The sequence below is a fragment of the Netta rufina genome, assembly GCF_964035555.1.
Source record: "Netta rufina genome assembly, chromosome: 2".
Lineage (NCBI taxonomy): Eukaryota > Metazoa > Chordata > Aves > Anseriformes > Anatidae > Netta > Netta rufina.
In genome coordinates, this window is record NC_140124.1 from 126,066,251 (window position 1) to 126,087,245 (window position 20,995).

At 38.3% G+C, this 20,995-nt stretch overlaps 1 protein-coding gene across 3 annotated transcripts in view; it reads right to left on the reverse strand.

The window, feature by feature from the left end:
- Positions 1–20,995, reverse strand: part of STAU2 (staufen double-stranded RNA binding protein 2) — a 167,003-nt gene that overhangs the window by 53,680 nt on the left and 92,328 nt on the right. For 2 of the 3 annotated variants that reach the window (XM_084281272.1, XM_084281273.1), the window contains one exon: positions 7,678–7,791. The exons of the other annotated variant lie outside the window; for it this stretch is intronic. In XM_084281272.1, coding sequence (XP_084137398.1) covers positions 7,678–7,791 — 114 coding nt within the window. The remainder of the gene's footprint in view (positions 1–7,677; positions 7,792–20,995) is intronic. 3 annotated transcript variants of the gene reach the window in all.

Here is a 20,995-nt window from a genome sequence, read left to right on the forward strand (position 1 = left end):
CATTTCACCTTTGGTCAGATAAGCATAAAGTAACAGTAAAACAAACCAAACCAGAAACACATTACAAAAGATAGCAAACAGCTGGCCTGTGATCCACGAAGGTTGGCTCACTGAGTGTTGCTAATGCCTTTCTTTTTGTTTCCACATGTTACACTGCACTGAAAGCCTGGTAAGGTATTTTAATAGAAGCAACTACTAAGGGTTCAGTTCTAAAACAGCTAAACTTCTCTAGGTCAGGACTGCCACGATCATGCTCTTCCTCTTTCTGTGAGCATTTCTGTTCTTTATGTCAGATCACACTACTGCACAGAGAACAGGTTTAAGGGTGCTGAACAAGCCAAACATTTCAACAATGAAATCACTCTTTTGTAGAGTTATTTTTTGTCTTATCCTCATCAAGTGACATTTTACAAGAGTAAACTGATCTAACAGCTTGCTGCTGTGAATGGGGGATGCCCACTTGTCTTTTCTAGCCTGTCCTGCTGTCTCCCTGAGTTTGGCTCTGGTACTCATCTCACCCCCAGTGGGACAGTTGAACTCACTCAGTAGGCTAAAAACTTGAGCTACTTTCTCCCTGATCCATGGTTTAGGAAGCAGAAGAGCCAACAACTGGGGTTGGAGACAAAGTCAATGGGAAAATGTGGAGTCTCCCTCCTTGGTGATCTTCAAAAGCCTCCTGGACAGGGTTGTGGACAACCTGCTGTGTATGTCCCTGCCTGAGCTGGGGGACCAGGCCTGATGACCTCCAGACGTCCTTACTGACTTCATTCAGTGATCCTGTGAACCTTACTATTCTTGTGAAAACTCACCTAGAGTTGTCACAGGGATAATTCATGATATATATATATATATAGTTTTTTTAGCAGAGGAGGAAACAGCCCCTCAAATACAGGCAGTTGTCATCGTTTACATGACAAGCATCTAAGATACCCACAGACCGCAACAGTAGCATTTTATATCCTGCTGACATTACTGTGTAAACAAACATACATAGAGAGAGCAGTGAAAAATCCTATTCTGCATCTTCAGAAAAAGGCAGTCACATTAGGAAGCTGCTTGAGAAGCCCCGAATGAGAGCACTGAAAGGGTCTGGCTGGGAGACAGCAGTGCCTTGGTTTACATTTTGTTCCCATTTGGCAGTTAATTAGTAGCTCACTTTTTGAAAATGAAAGATTACACATTCTGAACAAATACAAGCGTTTGATCTTGGGCTCATCAAGGAAAACTTAAGCAGCTGCCAGGGAAAAGCAAATGTTCTGTCACGTACGTCCAGACTGAGTTAATGTGAAACAGAAAATGAAGACTATGGAGAGAGCGTACTAACGCTTCCATACAGACATGGGGAGCACAGCAGACAAGGGAAAAAGTATGAAATAGCAAACAACGTAGTGAGCCTAACCAAAACCTGCTGGGATGACTCCTGACTGCAAAGTCAACATTGAGAGGTGCAAGCTTCCCGATGCAAAAGGAGAAGAGTGAAGCTCAGTGCTATATATCAAAAGCAGTTTATATTTCTGTCACAAGTGAACTGTCTCTCTCAGAGCTCCAGGCATTTAGCTATGGCCATGCCTGACCCGCCCTGAAGGTTACAGAGTTGTCAAGGAAAAGGCAGCAGCCAGCCAGATCACACCGGCAGGAGAAGGAGCCTTAGTTGCATGAGATGTTTTTACAAGATCAGGTAGAAGTCCTGGTACTGAAGGGGCTGTGAAAGAACTACGGAGCTTTGGAAAAATGGCTAGAAGGCTTTTACTCAGTCAAATTAAACTTTACTCATTTTATTGGAGAAACCACCTCAAAGAGATGAGAACTGAACTGACAATAAATAAAGCAGAAATGAGATGACAAGGGAAACACATAATACCAGTCAAAATAAAAATTGCATGCATTTTTTAAAGAAAATCCTAACATTTCCTCTTATATATATATATATGTCCCATACTAAAATGTTTACTGTGAAGTAAATCTGAACATCTATAAAATACTAATTTCACCTTAGAATTAAATCAATTTTAAGCAGGATTTAATGTAGTATTCAGTCAAGAACCTTTTGTTTTATTTATTTATTTATTTATTTATTTATTTATTTATTTATTTTCTGACATGGGAAGGCATTTTAACAAAAATCTCAGTTTATTCATGGAAATTTTAAGTTTATTATTTGGTTACAACATCGGACAAATTCTCATCCACTGTTTACTCACTGACTGCACCACTTTTGTTTTTCTCAGAGTCAGTGACTCCAGCTGACATAAATCCCCTAGATGATGTCTTCCTAAGCCTGCTCTAAACGCTCAGAACATAACAAATATTGAGATGTGGACCTTTACATGTATTAAGTATTTGCTCTTACAAGCTAAATTTCTTATACCTTGTCGTAAGTTTTGATGCCTCAAACCTGCTACCCATCTCTAAAGTCTTTTGTCCCTAGAGAACTACTTTTTCCTCATCAGGAGCTGCTTACCTCTGGACATCACCCTAAGCCCTTAACCTTGCCCAGGAACACCTGTTTGCAGGCCAACAGTGATGATTTGCTACATAGCACGTTTCGGTTTGTTTGCTACTGCTGTCTTTCAAACTTCTCATTAGCAGTTTCTGAAACTGTTCAGTGCAGCATCTTCCTTTCAGTACAGCCCCTCCCTGCTGAGCTCCCTCACCAAGTCTATCTCTTCAGTAGGTCTTCCACTCCTACAATTTCTGCCCCCACTTATTCTTTTTCCAGCTATTTTTATACTGGAAAATAAAAGTGATAATAGTGGTAGACTATATATAACGTTACAAAATTGTTATCTGTCCTAGCAAATAAAACTGTTCTATTTTATACATTGCAATGTGTAGGAGAGTTCTGAAAACATGATCTAACATACCACACATATAATGGATAGGATAAAAAAGCATAGACTCATTTTAACAACACATGCTATGGAGACTACTGGGTGAAGTGAGCACTGGGTGAAGTTGGCGACAAATAGGCATTATTGCCAACTCCAAAAAACATAGAATCACAGAATGGTTTGGGTTGGAAGGGACCTTAAAGATTATCTAGTTCCAACCCCACTGCTATGGGCAGGGACACCTCCCACCAGACCAGGTTGCTCAAAGCCCCATCCAACCTGGCCTTGAACACCTCCAGGGATGGGGCATCCACAGCTTCTCTGGGCATCCTGTCCTAGTTAACCTGTTCTTAATCTATATCTCCCCTCTTTCAGCCCTTCCCCCTTGTCCTATCACTATACCCCCTGACATAGAGTCCCTCCCCAGCTTTCCTGTAGGCCCCCCTTAGGTACTGGAAGGCTGCTGTAAGGTCTCCCCAGAGCCTCCTCTTCTCTAGGCTGAACAACGCGGGCTCCCGCAGCCTTCATAGGAGGGCTCCAGCACCTTGATCATCTTCGCAGCCCTCCTAATACTTCCATGTCCTTCTTGTGTTGGGGGGCCCCAGAGCTGAACACACTGCTCCAGGTGGGGTCTCATGAGAGCAGAGTCAAGGGGGAGAACCGCCTGCCTTGACCTGCTGGACACACTTCTTTTGATGCAGACTTTAAACTTTCCACAATTATCAAACAGTATTTAAATAATAAGACTTGAATAAAATACTCTTGTCTGAGCTTTCTTTTGAAATCTGCATGGAGAACTGGTAACCCCTCAATGAACATCACGTTATTGGGGGTTAAAATTTGAGTTATAAAGGCAGAGTATTCTATGTCAAGTATTCAACATCTCAGGATGGGCCTAATCCATTTTTCCCTATCACCAGGACTGACCTTAAAATTATTTTATTTTTAAATGAATTTTCATACTTTAAATTTGTCTGCTTCTCTACAAGCCTTAAGAATGCAGACAACATTTTCTCACTGCTATGAGAACCACAGTGGCATTTACACCCCTGAAGTTCTACAGTTACTTAGAGCTGGAACATTCATAAAAAAAACACCAACCATTATATAGTCACAAAAGATGGTAACATTGCAAGTTTCCAAAATATATATGCAGACATGGAACCTGTGTTTGACATTATTTGTTCAAGATGAAGTAGAAACATTTTTTACCTAAACCGTGCTAAATTTGTCTTCTTGTATTTCACAGAACATCAAATTTAATCTCAATACTATTATAATGAGTCCTGTAGTTTGTACTGAGTGAAGAACATCTCTAGTATCTTGATGTTATTGACTAAAAGTGGTGACTATTTTAACTAAACCTGAGTTCCAATTAAAAAAAAAAAAAAAAAAAAAAAAAAAGAGAAGTTCAGAAGGATGCTTTCAGATACTGAGAAATCATATAGAAAAAGAAAAAATTTGTAAAGAAAATAAAATCTAAAAATCATTAAATTTCTGCTGAGGGAGTTGGCAAACCTGAATGCAAAACCCAACAAAACATGTGGCAGGCTAGACTGCAGCAATAAATACTATAGTCATGTTTCTCTCTTTTTACTGTTTGCCAAAGGAAAGATGAAAGTCAAAGGAATAGCTTAAAAAATACTGTTTCATAACCAAATAAGTCATACCTTGTCATTTAGACATTTGGAATAGACACTAATTAGTGTACCAATATGAAATGTTTATTTTAATCTGCAATTGCTCAAATGGATGAAGCATTAAAAAAAAAAAAATTACACCTATTAAAATCAGAATCTAAGCCAATCTAAAGAATCAAAAGATGAATTTCCCACAGTATACAGGAAAAGACAAAATGACTTGGAAAAATTCAGTGTTAAGACTTATTAAATTTTAAAAAGCAAGATAATATTCTAATATAGGATTGCAACCACACTGGTATCTATTGGGTAACAAATCTCCCAGTAGATGTGAATAGTGAGAGAGATTCCTATACTACAAAAGATAAGTCCAATCTACAAGGTAGACTATAGCGGCATCAGAATCCTGATTCTATTTATTTATTTATTTATTTTTGATCAAGGTATTTGGTCAGTTATAGTCCTTCTGCCACAACACGGTGACAATTCTGGTGCAGAGCTGTTTTATTTGATGCACTCACACAACAGATTCTACCACTTTCCCACAGACACTATTCCAGAGTCTTAGCCAGCCAGTCTATCCCTTAAAAATAAACAACCCCCAAAAAATCACCACCAGAATTTATAGAATTTATGTTTTAGAATGAACACAAGAAAAATTATCTTCATAAGCACAGAGGTAGACAAATCCTGAAGTCAAACTATGTCAGGCCTCATAGCTGACACAAATCAGCACACCTCCACTGAAATTAGAGGTGTTCAGGTGACTAGCCTGTCATATTTACTATATAGTACAAAAGAGATGATGTGGAATTAACAGGTGACTTAAAGAAGAGTTTCCAGTTTTACAGCACTATATGGCTACCCTGCATTTATTTCATTTGAAACTTTAAAATGAGGACAATTCAGCTTAACAAAGGTACAGCAGTTTTGCTTTCTATTTTTGTAAGAATAAGGGTATCATATAAAGCCGCCTCAAGGGAAGTTGTTGGAAAAAAAAAAAAAAAAAAAAAAGCAAATTCATACCAAATCGCGCAGAAAGAATAAAGGAAATGGATCTTTTTTTTTTTTCTAATCAGTCCTTTAAGAGATCTAATTTCATCATTAATTAATTTCAGTGCCTGAAAAATACTCGATGTACTTTGTTTGCTAATTGTTCATTTTTCTATATTTATTTAGGTGATGACAAATAATGCTTCAACATAGTCTTGCCATTCCTCTTATCAAACATAAACAGTCAGTAGCATCCTTCTTCCCCTAAAAGAGGAATGCCTTTCATATTTAGAAAGAGGACAAGCAGAACTTAGTGTCTGCTGACCTCTACGTGGATCTGTTTTGTGACCAAAGGGTTGCCAGTTGACTTTTAGATGATTATTTTCTTCTGTTCCCAGTTCAGATTAAATCTTTGCACAAGTAATGTGGGTTCAGTAATGCAACAACCACCCCATCATGCAATGATAAAACATTTTTCTCTCCTTTTTAAAAACTGTGTGGAAAATTACATAACTAAAAGAAAGAATGAAGGAACAATCTTTAAACAGCAAACCGAAGAAAGATTAGGAAATTCTAGCTTCAGAATGGCCCAGACAGACTTAACTTTACCCATTTGTGTACAAGCTATGCTATAATCTTTAGCTACATGGTTTGATGCAATTTATTTCCTCCCAAAAGAACGTCCTGTTTGGAACTCTGAATGGGTCCACTTGGGATCTAACTAATGCTGCAAATAATCTGAATTTCCTAATTTCTAGGTGCTTGACTTTGCAGACTCAGTAACACTTTTTCTTTTAGACTTCTTAAATGTATAATTATTTAGATGGCTTAAATGTGCTTTTTGCTTACAAAGTCTTTTTCTGTTTACATATCATACTCTAGCCTAAATAAATGCTAAGACAAAGGCCAAGCTGGCTGGTAGCCCAGAATGTAGTTGTTACCAAATTGACAGGGACCACCTTATATTCATGGAAATGTCTAAATATTGTATATGAGATATAAGTACATTTTAAAAGGTGATCTTTACTGAAAGAAAAACTGAGCAGCTTTAGGACAGCGTAAACAAGTTGCTGGATGAAATGAGGACTGAATGGAATACGTCTGTCGAAGTTGTCTGACTTACCCCAGCTCTCCATTACTGTAAAGCACCAAACATTAAAGACGGGAAGTATCTTCATGTTACTATGTAAATAACTAATGGGCTTAGTTTATGTTAACAACTAACTTAGAATCAGAATCCTCTAATATAAGAAAAGAAAAAACAGAACAAAACAAAACAAAACAGCCTAAAATGTGGGTGGGTGTTTGAACCTTTTCCACAAAGATAACAAATTCTGGTAATTCTTAAGGCGACTTTTCCTTTTTTCTTACAGAATCTTACATAGAGTAAGATTTAATCAGACTAAAGACAGAGTCTGATTAAATGTATAGTGAATGTGAGCATAGTACAATGTCAAGATAGCCCACAAAAGTAAATAAAAATGCTATTTTTTCCAACCTACTGAAGATCTGAGAGGTGCAAGGCTTGGTTTAAAGTTTTCTACTACTTGACTACTTGTTTCCTTTTTGTTTTGAAAACTTGTGGAGTATCAGTGTTTTGTCTTGTTGTTATACATAAGAGTGTTGGAGGACAAAAGGCTAGAATGGAAGTCCCCCTCAGTTCCCATTTGAAGCAGCAGGGTGATGAGTGATTTTTTTTTTCCTCCTGGCTATTTGCCAGAAGCTTGATTTAAGCATTTTAAGAATAGCCAAACAAAATGTGAGTTTTAAACAGCCTGACTGAAAATCCTTTTTCTTTCTGAAATGACAGTTTCTTGTGACAGGCAATGGTTAGAGATGGTGGCTTCACTTCTCTGTTCTTCCAGCTACCCATAATCTTCCAGCAAAAATAGGATAGACAAGACCCGATATATATACGAAATTAAACAAAACGTTTGCAGAAACCTTACATCTGACTTTAAAACCAAAGCAAGATCTTCAGGCTTTCTTAATATGTCTTAAAAATCTGTAAAAGGCAACATAGCTTTGTCTCCTTTTTGGGTCACTCTTTAGAGATTTGGGATTTCACTATGGAGAGATAGGCAGATCCCATTGACAAGAACATGCCATATGAAAAACACAATATGTGTCTAAATTTATAATTTAGTAATGCTGACATTCTGGCCTTACTAGATTTTAATAAAATCACAGCAGTGTGGGTGAAGGTATTATACCTGGTCATGGCTGGCTTCAATGGAGCTTCCGATACCTTGGAAAGTCATCTGCACAGGAGACAGTGTCAAACAGGTCATACACTCTTTGCCATTTTGTCTATCACTGTAGTGTACCTATAACAGAATAACATACGTAATCTGCTAAACACCAGGTTTGTACAAGGGAGTCATGCTAAAATACTGTCCCTTTTCAACAAGTTTGTAAGAAGAATTCCAAACATTTACATTGAATTCATCTTTAATATAAAACAAGGAGTGTGTAAAATATTCTAGATTGCCATATACTATACTGGGGCCAAATTTTCTGTGAGTTGTCTGTTGGATAATTTTTGTGCTATGTTCTCCAGTTCCTAGGACCCTTTAGACTGAATGCAAGATGTTATATCTACACAATTACAAGAACCTAGTTTCAAGTTATAGTTTCTAACCTAGATGTCAAAAAGTTTTAACAGTATTTTGTAGCTTAGATATAAAACATTCATGTAAGTCATTATACCTCCAAAAACCTGGCAACAACAGTTTTAAGTTTTCAGTTAAAATGCCATTTCTACTAAAATTCACTAACTTTCTTGACATGGCTAAACAAGGTTGTATATTTTAATTTGATTTTGTAATTAAATCAAAATGACAGATAGTGTGGTGAAGAATTCACTTTCTTCCTGAATTACCTATGCTATCTTTTTCTAAGAGTAACTCATTCTTTACTAATGTCAAGATGTGCATGTTAAACCTGACTCTTGCATGAAATACAGAGGAAGACATTGCTTCTACTTGAATTATTTTCCTTGTCTTCAGGCCCCCTTCAGATAGTTCTTAAATCCCCTAGAGAAAGTATGGATTTTACTATGTTGAGACAAAAATTAAGTTAAATGTTGCCAGTGTTTCATTATTAAGAACAGGTTGCCACTCATGCTGAATTGTTGAAATATTACAATCTGCTATGTATCTCCTGGCTTCTAGACAGGCAGATCAAGCACTTCGTTCTACAGGAGAGGTGGAATTTGGTTTATGGTGGTAATTTACATTGGCTATGTGACCCCTGTCAGAAATGGAAAGAGAGATCAACTCTGCTGGAGACAGACCTTTTATGTTAGTATCTATTTACAGCTGTATAGATCTCAGGCAAAGGTTATATGATAAAGCCTCATCTTTATACTTAGGCTATAAAATTAAGTATTATTATTTCTGAAGACAACTAGGAACCATATTAGAGTTGTTCCCGTGGAACTGATTTAGCAACATATATGACACTTAATTGTATACCATGTGTACTATATGGACTGTGCCTAAATCTTTTCTGCCACAGGTGCAAATTGGGAATACTTCAAGTGAAACAAAACCAATGCAAGGCTGGTTAAGTGAGAGGAAAACCAAGTCACTGATATATTGCAGAATTAATTTACTGACAACACATAATAAACAGTTTAGCTGTGGCCAAAAGTAAAATACAGAATGCAAAATGCATGTAGTGCATATAGAAATATTGATTTCACTGAGTCCTTGTTAAAGCTTTCTGGATTATCCCTGTCCCTCCTCCTCTCTCAACCCCCACAATATGTGTCTACTAAATTGCCTGTGGCTTTCTGCCAGAAAAGCCATACTACTCACTTAGAAACCACAAGGGGCCCCTTCACATATACAATGGTTTAACTTTGATTAATCGAAAGAGGTATGAAGGTATGAAATTTGGCTTGCAAATATAAACTGAAGTTCTTTGAATGTCAAGGACTACTGTTATGACAAGAACTTATCAAGACTCCACAAGTGCAGTATCTAGTTGCAAGCTAGATATTCTGCTGAGTATGTGTTGTGGGAATGTGATGTGGAGAAATGGGGCAGAAAAACTCACAAGGATGGTTCTGTCCCGCAAATGCGATGTTAGCAAAAGGGGCAAAATCCGGTGACCTAGAAATGTGCATGCTGTAGAGTGTATATGGAGAAATGGGAAAATGGAACTTTCTGAACTGCACAGCATGTGGAAGGCTTACTTTTAATAAGAATAATATGAATAAAGTTACAGTTCACTAATGTTCACTGGAACAAAGCACAGTTAACAAGCTGAAAGAACAAGAGATATTCAGAGGAAATATTGCAACTACCATATAACATTATCATCTGCAAAAGCAGATTTGATCCACAACCTCTTTTGAGTCCCATGTTAAAACTTCAATAAATCCAAAATTTTGGTTTCTTTCTAGGCTTAACTTTCCTGAAATAATTTCTTGATGTATTTTTGGCCTCATCTTAACGGATCAAGTCCATTACTTCATAATTTCTTAGACAATAATTCCCTAATTATCTCTTGTTCTGCTGAAGCCCTTCAGTTTAAACAAAATAAATACTTCCCATGTTAATTATATGAAACAGTGATATGCATACAAAATACTGAACTTTGAATGGGGGACAAAATAAAATTTTGTCCTTTCTTGAAATCTCACTAGTATACAGATTTATACAGTCAACAAAACACTCAGATTTCCTCTACATTTTGTCACGTTAATGAATAATTTCCTAGTTTGGGGAAGTTTCCTGTCTTGTTATTTATCAGTCCAGCCACTACATTCTTAAATCCTTTGTTTTGTTTCTCTCTCTCTCTTTTTTTTTTCTTAAAATTTGATCTATCATTTAAAGTTTGAAGGTTTTTTTTTTTTTTTTTTTTGTCAAGTAAGTGTGTGTGGGTATTTATTTTTTGACCAGAACTCTGAAAGAGATGGTAGTAGTGCAACAGTTATCAAATTGTCTGAATAGTAGCAGATGCTTCTAGGTTTTCAGCCAGCACTATGTTGTAAATGTTTCAGCTTCCATGTCTGTGCTATTACAACTAAGCATGGGAGGAACCTGAATGTCTATAAAACTGCTTTAAGAATATCATTATCATCTGAGGCAGGGAAACACGAAGGCATAGCAAATACTTCCTTCAGTATCCACGATCAAGGAGCGGCAACTGAAGGCTGGCCAAGTGCTCCCAGCATGCTTACACGGACGTTACTAAGATTAACAACCACAGTAGTACTTCTCTTATTTAAGTTACTAAGTGCCTGCAGTTTAAGAGTCGTGAGTGCTCAGCTCCAGCTATCCCTCACAGCCCCTCTGCCAGGCAGGTAAGGACGGCGGTGGACGGGCTCCTCCAAGCTCACCCGGTGCTGGCAGTATGGGGCCTACAGCCCAATAAGAAGGACCTAATCACGAGCACTCATTTTCCCTTTCCATATATTATGTAGGCAAAAATAAAAGAGTTACAAGAGTAATTACCATCTACATCTGAATTTTCAGGCTTCAATTTTTTGTATTTAAGGGACTTTCATAAATTAGCTAAGTGCATTTTAAGGATTAAACAGCAATGAAATTTCACTCATTAAAGTTCAGAATGTTTTATTTGGATAACATATAAGCAGAGATTTTTTTTTAATTTTTTTTTTTAATAGAACAGCATTACAATTTGGTTAGAAAATAATGGACAACATATTGATGTCTGCAGTAAGAGTTGTGCAACTTTCTGAGTAAAATTCAAGAATCCAGCCTCAGCCTGTTATGAGGGATTTATATGCAGTTCTGTTCAGAGGTATGTCTACACAGAACCAAGCACTGCCACAAGAAGATCCTGGCAATAACTCTAAAAGAGCCTGCCCATTTACTGGGAAAAGCACACGGCACTGCTCACTTTTCTCCTGGGTAACTGCACACCACTAGTATCTGAGATAAATCATGTATAACCCGCTCAGGAACCCCTAACACAGCACTCCATTATTCTGTGGAGACAGGGCACAAAACCGCTGCGTATAAAACGCAAAGTGCATCCCAGGCATCGAAACAATGAAATAAATCTTAGGTGACTTGTTTTTCCACAAGCACATGCTGTGGACTTACTCATACATACATGTTTTTATGTTCGATATTCTCAGGAGATGCAACTGTATATCCTTTAAAGAGATTACTTCAGTCAGGAAGGAGCTGTATGGCATGAGTATGTATGCAGGGGTACTACTAACTGGTGTATGCATATAGAAATGTATGTGAAGATCTGAAGACATTTTACAACTATGTTGAAATTTGGCCCTTGTTTTTAATATTTTAAATTACTGCAGAGATGGAAATATTTTAAAGTACATTTATAGCTTTGCATAAAGAAAGATATAAAATGAATGTTTACAATGTCACAACTGAATGTGGAATGGCATAGCCAAAATTCTCAACCGCATATATTATTTTATAAAAGAAAACTAAATTGTACTGTATAAAACTACTATAAGTATTAGTTAAGGCTACTTCTATCATAACACTGCTCCCAAAGTAGGAAATTTCCCATTTCTTTTGTACTTATATAAATACATGTCTCTCTAGCTTTACTTTGTTATCATTCATTATGTGTAAGTGTTCTGATAGAAACTGCAAAAAAAATTGCAGGATTTGTCTTGCAACAAGCTAGTTTGTAACACTAGATCAATATGCAATTTTAGATAATGCCCAGAGTTAATCTGCATAAATTATTCTGTAGATACATTTACTCTCCAGGTCTAAGTGGACACTTCTGAATTTGAGCATCCATCCTTTTGCATAAACAAGGACTTTTTTTTTCTGCCTCACAACCAAGGAAGGTGAGAGACTGGCTACAGTACCACATGATAGTTAAGCTCAACTGCAATGTACTACACTACTGTTAGAAATGAGCTAACTGTGCATTAACAGGAGACTGAAGGGAGACAAAATAAAGGCTACTATTTTCACACACTGCTGCTTAGATGTTCACAGTTTGAAACACAACTTCTGTCTGGCCAAACACTTTCTTTCTTGAACATTTATTAACTTAAAAAAAAATATATATGAATTACCAAAAGAAAGAAGTCATCTGTGACACTGGAGTTCATGTTTCCAAACCAAAAACTACTCCGAGTCAAAGCATCAGCAGGAGTCTTAGAATGCTAGACAGAAATAAACTAGGTAATAAAATGCCATTATGTTCAGCAACGCACAAATCTTCTGGATTGACAAGCTGGGACTATTTTGTTAGAACAAAGGATGGTATTCCTTTAAATCTGCCCCTTAAAGTGAAAGCACTAAATTTACTCCTGACTTTACAGAAAAATTTCAAAGATTTTACACAGGTTGCTCTGGATTTACAGCTACGAACAAACTATATGAACTATAAAATCAGATGCTAAAATAGTAATCCTGACTTGGACAGCAGCCTTGTGGAAAATTTTTATTCCCTTAGCTTCCTGGTGGAACACTTATCTTTGCCATATTGATCTTACTTTAGCTTACTTTCTCTGTTACTCATCTACTGGTAGTCATATGACCTCATATAAAAAATTTAAACAATCCTGTTTGTGGTCAAACTATTTCATGCATATTTATCAACGAAGAAATACTCTTGGTGATAAAATAATTTAAATATACTTGTTATTTTCAAACCATTCTTTCAAAGTCAGTTCAGAAGCTTACACAGTACAGTATTCTAGTACTTAAACGTGTGAATCCTTGTATTATCTGCAGAGCTTTCCTAACAAACAACAGGTTATTCTCTTCACAAAATAATAGATTAGTCTCTTCAGACACAGAGTACCATGACAGAGATTCAGAATATCACATTGCTTTCTTACTATCTGCTTTACAATACCATATATTTTATTTGTAAGAGCAGAACAGAAGAGGAATACAGTAACAACAAAATAAAATTAGGGGAAAATCCCATTGCATGAACAAAGACTTTTAGGAAATGTTGAAGCATAGATATATATATATATTTATATATATATATATATATACATATATAAAAGGAAACAAAACAAAACAAAACAAAACAAAAGGTAGAGATGAAAAAAAATGTCCCAGATGAAAAAAAAAAAAAAAAAAAAAAACAGACATAAAATAAAATTTAAAAAAAAAATCAGAAAAAAGCATTGAATCAAACTGTTTCCTGCAATGCTGGAGTTCCTTGATGTAGTGCGACTACTAAATATAGTATTTTACTAATCTCAGTGGGGAGCTGGCTAACTGCATGCCCGTCAGATGTTTTTAATGGTCACCCCCTGTGGAACAAATCTAAGGAGCGCATGAAAAACACCCACATTTAAGAAAGACCCCTTGCTAGATCATTAAGGAAAGATAAAGGCCTGTACATTCATATGTGATATATAACACAATCATTGTGTCAAGAAAACATATGTTTGATTAGCGCGCCTCAGGTTCATCAATCGCTGTGTCTGCTTCACAGCAGTGGGCCAGGTCTCCATTGTGGCTACTGCAAGGAAGGGGGAAGACACGCAGTAGCTTAAAGACTGACAGCCCAGCAGTAAATCTTGAGAGATTCAAGCATGCTCTTCGCCTACAGAGCTCGAATACCAGCTGTACCATAGTCTTAAATCTTCCCTAAAATACAATCCGAGGTTTTAGACTAAGAAGTAAACCATTACTGTACCATAAATAGATAACAGTAAGCAGACAAAAGACTGTCACAGTTCACTGCAGTCGTATTTTACATTCCTGACTGTAATAAGGCAGACACTTGCCATCTATAAAAGCACGTGAAGTACAAATAAGACTGAAAAACTTGATACGGTTCCCAAAGAGAATATATAAAATAACTGTTAAATGCAAAATCAGTTTATCTGAGCCAAAAAAGCTTGTATATAATTTATTTTATGTTATTTATATATATTCAAAGCTCCTGTTTTCAGTGGCGCAGGGGATCTGGAAAGCTTGGCTGTATATCATGCTCAGTCAGCCAAGGGAGACCCAGCTCTGTCCTACCTCTGGATGTGATGTTTGGTTCTAATTAAAAGAAAATTGGCCAACAGCATGGCTGTTGCAGCAGCATGTGAGATAAGCAGTACAGTAAGGTACTTACTCTTTACCTTTTGCCAGTTAAACCTTAACTCAGGTATGCACTTGTATTTGTAAGGCCAGTGTTCCTGCAGAGCACACATAAAATGAGCAACCCTATTTTCAATGGCTAATGTGCAAAAGAGCAGAGAGCTGTTTGTCTGATAGGGAAACTGAAATCACAAGATAGGACGTGGCTTTCTCCAAACAACACAACTATGTTGAAGAGCACCTTGCTCCTCTGTTCACCTACTGTAGTCTACAACTAAAATATTTAACACAGCCATAGAAGAGAGTAGTTTAACTGCAATGAGTTAAAAACACTGAACACAATTACTTCCAAAAACAGAATAAGAAATACCTCATTAAAAATGAATTATTAAGGAATGAAAACACTACAAAGTAATATAAGTTACATCTGATTTTTTTCCCCCAGAAATAGTTGATCTGCCCCTGATCCATTCATACATCATTCATACATAATGGTTCATATAACTACTGCATGTTCAGGGATAGGAATTGAGATTAATTTTGTAATTCACAGTCAATGGAAACATGATAAACTTGAACTTCCAATGAAAGAATCCTCGGGATCCTCTGTTTTCACTACATGCCCTACAAACAAGGGAGATGAGAGCTGTGTTCTGCTAACAGAGCCATGGAGGAAGAGCTTGGTGCAGAGCACGTGTGGAGGAGCATGTGTCCTGGGTGCCATCCAGAACAGTCGACGAAAACAAGCGAGGAATTTGGTCAGTTTGAAGACAGAAAGTCCTTCATGCCTGAAATAAAGCTCTAGCAACAGCATCAGTGGAAATCTGTTTTCATCATCACACTCGTTACGAAGGTTGCCACCTAAGTGAAGAGCTAAGCACACATTGGCTATTCTCTGTTTACAAACTGCATGTGAAAGCCCAAAACATGACAGTAATGAACAGGGAACAGGGTCACTGTGAAACCCCAAGTACAAAACCAGCTGCCTGAATCTGCTGCAAAGCTGTCGATAGTATAAACACGGTTTGGGTGCAGAATACAGATACATGACTTTACGCAGAAAGAATCACCTGACTTTAATTAGCACAAGAAGCAATCATTCCTCTTCTGAAAATCATTCTGCTTCACTGTGCTCTGGATGCTAAAGGGGATGGAACAAGATGACAGCAAAAATAACTCCTCTGAAAGCCTCATCTGAAAGTCACAGTGAGAGGAGTAAACCATAACTCGCCTCTTTTCTCCTTCTTCACCCTTTCTCGTTGCTTTTTAAAGTCTTTTGCTTCAGAGCTGAGTTCCCTTATTACAGCTAAAGCTGAGCCTACTGTGGCTGCACCTTCACATTGTTGCTGGCTGAAGCTCCCAGTCTTTCACAGTTTTGGCTGTATCCCAAGCCACGGTCTGCATCTAACTTATCAAGTCACGTTAGGATTTGCTTAAAAAGATCTTGGCAGGCAGCAAGGCCTGGTGCATTTAGTGCTGGCTGCAGTATTTTGAGAGCTCCTGATAGCTTGCAAAGTTTCTCATATACATAAAGACCCCAAAATCTAGAATTAGTTATAAAAACATAATTTACATACTTTTTTTTTTTTTTCATGGACTAAGTTATGTGCAGGGACATGTGGGATGACTTCAATTCTTATTTGTGAGATGCTGAGGAGAAAAGCTAAAATGTTACCAAGGTCTTATACACACTACAGCTGTGGACGCAGGTCATGCCATTATCTAGATGTTCCCCATTTACCTTCCTTCCTTCCTTCCTTGTAGAAACTGAAAGAAAAAGCAACACCTGGATTATTTCTGGAGGCAAGAAGATCAAACCTTCAGCAGCAGTTGAATATAGGGCCTTCTTCCTTGTAAGAGGGAGAGAGGTAACGATGGCCAGAGCAGAAGAGAGCTAGCTGAGACAGATTTCTGGCCAGGAGCCAGGTATTTGGAGACCTCGTGTCAGAAAATTTACTGCCCCTTTCAGCTAGATTTGCATTTGCTTTTTCTAATTCTGCATGCTCTTAAGTTAATTCAGAAACATTCTTCCCGCAGCAAACTTTACCTCCTGCAGTATGCCCTCTGAATATTCTCACTTCTTCCAACTTGCACTCCTTGCCTTATGCAAACTGATATGGGAACGATGCTTATGGATATCTCTGGCAGAACGACTTCCACTGTTTTTCTTTGTGGTCAAAAGTAGGATAACATGAGATGGTCTATGGTCAGCAGAAACTTTTCTGCAATAAATTGAAACTAATAAAATCAGTCCTTGAAGATCTTCTCTGGGTCACTGGCATCAGCTATGGTGCTGTCTACATTCTCTCTGAAGTTAGTTGATTTAAAAAAAAAAAAGCAATGAAGTCCAGGTGCTTTGATTTTTACATGAAGCTCTCAAGAACCATTTTTGCTAGCAGCTTGTTCTGTTTTCTCTCTCCCCTCTATTTCACATTCCCAACATGTTTTTTTACTTTTGGCTAGTCACGTACAAATTAGGGTTTGGAGACCTCGGAGCCCTTACCTATGTAACACAACCATTTGACTTCAAGGCGAATTTCAGTGTAGCGGGACACCTGCACGTTTCTGAGAGCCAAGGAAGGATTCTCAGCTAACAGGTTGCCTGGTGTTGTGCAAATCACAGATGCCACTAAAATCCTCAATAAAATCCTGACTGACCTGTTGCCCTTGCTGGGAGGAAACTTCTTTCCCTGTTAATTCCCATTACCGTTAGGACAAAAATAGTGGTTGTCTTGAACAAATGGGTAAGTTTTGTAGTAAAATAACCTGATAAAAGAGTGTAAGTTTTCTCCAGAGCACAAAGACTGTAAGTTCACATGGATGAGAGAGTTCTCCTATCTCCTGATTTCTGCCCAGTTGCACAGAACTGTAAAAATGCCAGTGAAATTTAGAAAGCTGCGGTTGTTTTGGCTGGGACAGAGGGAATTTTCTTCATAGCAGACCATGGGGTGCTGTACTTCAGAACTGTGACCAAAACTGCGTTTTAGCTGTTGCAGAGCAGCACTAACACTAAGTCAAGGACTGCTCTGCTCCTCACACTGCCCTGCCAGCCAAGAGGCTAGCAGGGGACACAGCCAGCACAGGTGACCTCAATGACCAAAGGGATGTCCCATACCATACGGCATCATCCTCAGCAACAAAAGCTGGTGGAAAGAAAGAGGAGGGGGGGACATTCAGAGTGATGGCGTCTGTCTTTCTAACTAACCATTAAATATGATGAGCCCAGCTTTCCTGGAAATGGCTGAACATCTGCCTGCTGATGGGAATTACTGAATGAATCCCTTGTTTTCCTTTGCTTGCACGTGCAGCTTTGCTTTACCTATCAAACTGTCTTTACCTCAATCCATGCATTTTCTCACTTTTGCCCTCCCAATTCTCTCCCCATCTTGCAGCAGGAGAGTGAGTGACTGGCTGTATAGGGCTGAACTTAACCCACAACAGTCCTTTTTGATGCCTAATGCAGGGCATAAGTGTTTTGAGATAATGACAGCTTTGAATGGAGTGTGCTAGACTGATTTTGTAGCTGTTCAGGTATTAATAGGCATGCTCCTGTAGTTACCATAAGGCTCACTTGCCCTATTCTATATTATTACTGCTTATCATCTTACTTGGCTCTATCTGTGAACATTTTGATAACAGATTTGGTCGTGCGCCTGGCTGGCAGGTGGCCAGCGCACTGATGCTGTCCATGCCTGTGTTGCAAGGTCGGAACTCCAGTGTGAACTTGAGTCAGTCACAGTACGGTGCAAGCATGGTTAAGTCCACGCTGGAGCAGGCACAACTCTGAAGGGCCCATGGCCCATGGATAAGCTCACACAGGAGCAATGAGAAGGGGGGGAGTTCACTGCAATGTTAAACCCCATAGCCTGGTCCAAAGGGACCAGGGAGGGAGATTGTAATGGATGGACCTTTTAATTGTTGTAACCCATGATTTGAGTAGTATGTTATAGGAAGTCCTATAGCAGCAACCACCTGAACCAGTAGAGGATGAGCCTCACAAGATGCCGTGCAAGTGCAGTAGTGACCAGACCTAAGTTGGCTTTAGCATCTAATAATTCCACACAACACACCACCTCTCTTTTCCTGAGTGAATACTGTGATAGATGGAACCCAAGTCACGGACTAAATGAACTCAATGGAAATCTTATAGACATTTTACAGACATGGCCCATAGACTAAGGAATGTTATCTGTGTATATATCAAAGTATGGGAAGGTGGGCAGTTCTTAATGCAGATGTATTAGATACCATGGGACCTGAGCATGCTGTAAGTGATATGGAGGGTGGAGATTTTATTGGTTTTGGCTGGGATAGAGTTAATTTTCTCCATAGTAGCTAATGTGGTGCCATGTTTTGGACTTGTGACCAAAACAATGCTGAAAATGCACCAATGTTTTCGCTGTTGCTGAGCAGTGCTAACACTAAGTCAAGGGCTCCTGCTTCTCAGGCTTCCCTGTCAATAAGGAGTCTGGGGGTGCACAAGAAGCTGAGAGGAGACATAGCCAGGACAGCTGACACCAATAACCAAAGGGACATTGCTTATCGTATGATATTATGCTCAGCAGTAGAAACTCAGGAAAAGGTGGGACTTACAGCATTTGTCTTCCCAAATAACCATTACAAGTGATTACTAAGAAAGCTCTGTTTTCACCTAAACATTTGCCTGACAAGGGAAAGTAATGATTGAATTCCTAATTTTGCTTTGCTTGTGTGTAGCTTTGTTTTACCTATTAAACTGTCCTTATCTCAACCCACAAACTTTCTCACTTTTGACTTTCCACTTCTTTTCACCACCTTGCAGCAGCAGAATGAGCGAGCAGCTGTGTGGGGCGGAGCTGCCTACCAGGGTTAACCAGCAATAAATGCCTTTATTAACTTGAACATCAGGAAATCATCTGGCAATTGGTAAAAGCACAAACGTCACATTAGGGAAGAAAAAAATATGTATTCAGAAGAGACAGAAATTAAGATAATGATGACTTTGTCACCCATCTCTACAATAGGTGTTTATAATTCCTGCCAGGAAGAGACAAACACTGCTGCTGAGATTCTGGTACTGGCCACCAAGCATGGCATAGGAAAACACACAGGAAGATACCACCCATCTACAAAAGGCCAGATTGTGATGCTTTCAGTGACAACACAGCACAACACCATTCCACGCATCATTTTACAGGAACTGATCTGACCAATGAGCAAGTACAGTGCCAATAAACTTTACTAAAACCTAAAGTAACTGGGACAGGAACCAAAAACCCAATTCCAAGGCTTTTGCAGCAGCATGTATTGACAACATACAGCAACACTCTTGAGCTGCTCCAAGGGGTTTCATGAATACTTATATGGATGGAGCACTAATTGCTTTAACGGCCTTCCTTCATTTTTTAAAATCCTATTTTGTCCTGGTTTTTGGAGATATGATTATCTTCAAAGAAGCATTTATATAAAATCAGTTTGCCAGCATAGCCTGCAAATCTGTTTTACATTAATCATGCCAGAAAGACAGATATTATAATTTCAAAAGCATCCTTTAACTATTGTTTATATTTCTCAATTTGAACTAGCCGTGAGACTTTTGTACTCACTGGCACCAGACCATTTGCTTGAACTCCAGTTCCAATCTGACAACGTCCGCAAACCTTTCTACAACTGACAGGCTCAAGGACAGAACAGGATCACCTGGGTTTACATTTGAGTTTTTAGCACTTGCTATACTCTTCATGAATGGCTTTATGGGGACACTTTCTAAAACATACCTTTTCATTCATCTGCAGGGAACTTTGTACTTTCTCTGACAACTAACTAACACTATCATCGCAATTATATTCATTTTAATTGGTTGAATACATCGAATCCTCCCCCCTAAAACACAGTACATTTTACTTTTTTTTTTTTTTTTCCTAAGAACTGATCTGGGGGAGCCTCTGAGGAAAATCATGTCAGCATTCATGACTCACTGAAGGTAAGCTTTTGTTTTATTCCAGTTTACCATGGTTCAGCTTCATTTCGCCCCTAGATATATGATCAGTTGAACAAAATCACCTCAAAATGATTTAACTTCTAGCTATAACTTGTGCAGAGTAAGCTCAGTAGATAACTACTGAGGAAGAGTGGAGATGAATGGCACAGTGTGTGTGAGGGGGGTCACCTTATGCAAAGCAGTGAGCCAGAAGAAAGGCTGAAAGAAGCAAAGAGAAGTAGCTGCTGCTTTCTAACCCGAGAAGAATGGCACTGAGGGCACGGCTTAGTGGTGGGACTTGGAAGGTCAGGCTGACTGTTGTGCTTGGTGATCTCGAAGGTCTTTTCCAACTTAGATGATTCTATTAAAATGAAAACAACAAAAATGAAGATCATCATATTGAAAAACTGGGACAGGACATTCAGGATGGGAAGATACTGTACTCTGCATCAGACAAAGAGAAAGGAAATGCCCACTGATTTTCTGGGAAACCATGAAACTTCATTCCAGCATGCTGCTTCAAAGGCCTCTGTGGAGAGCTTTCCC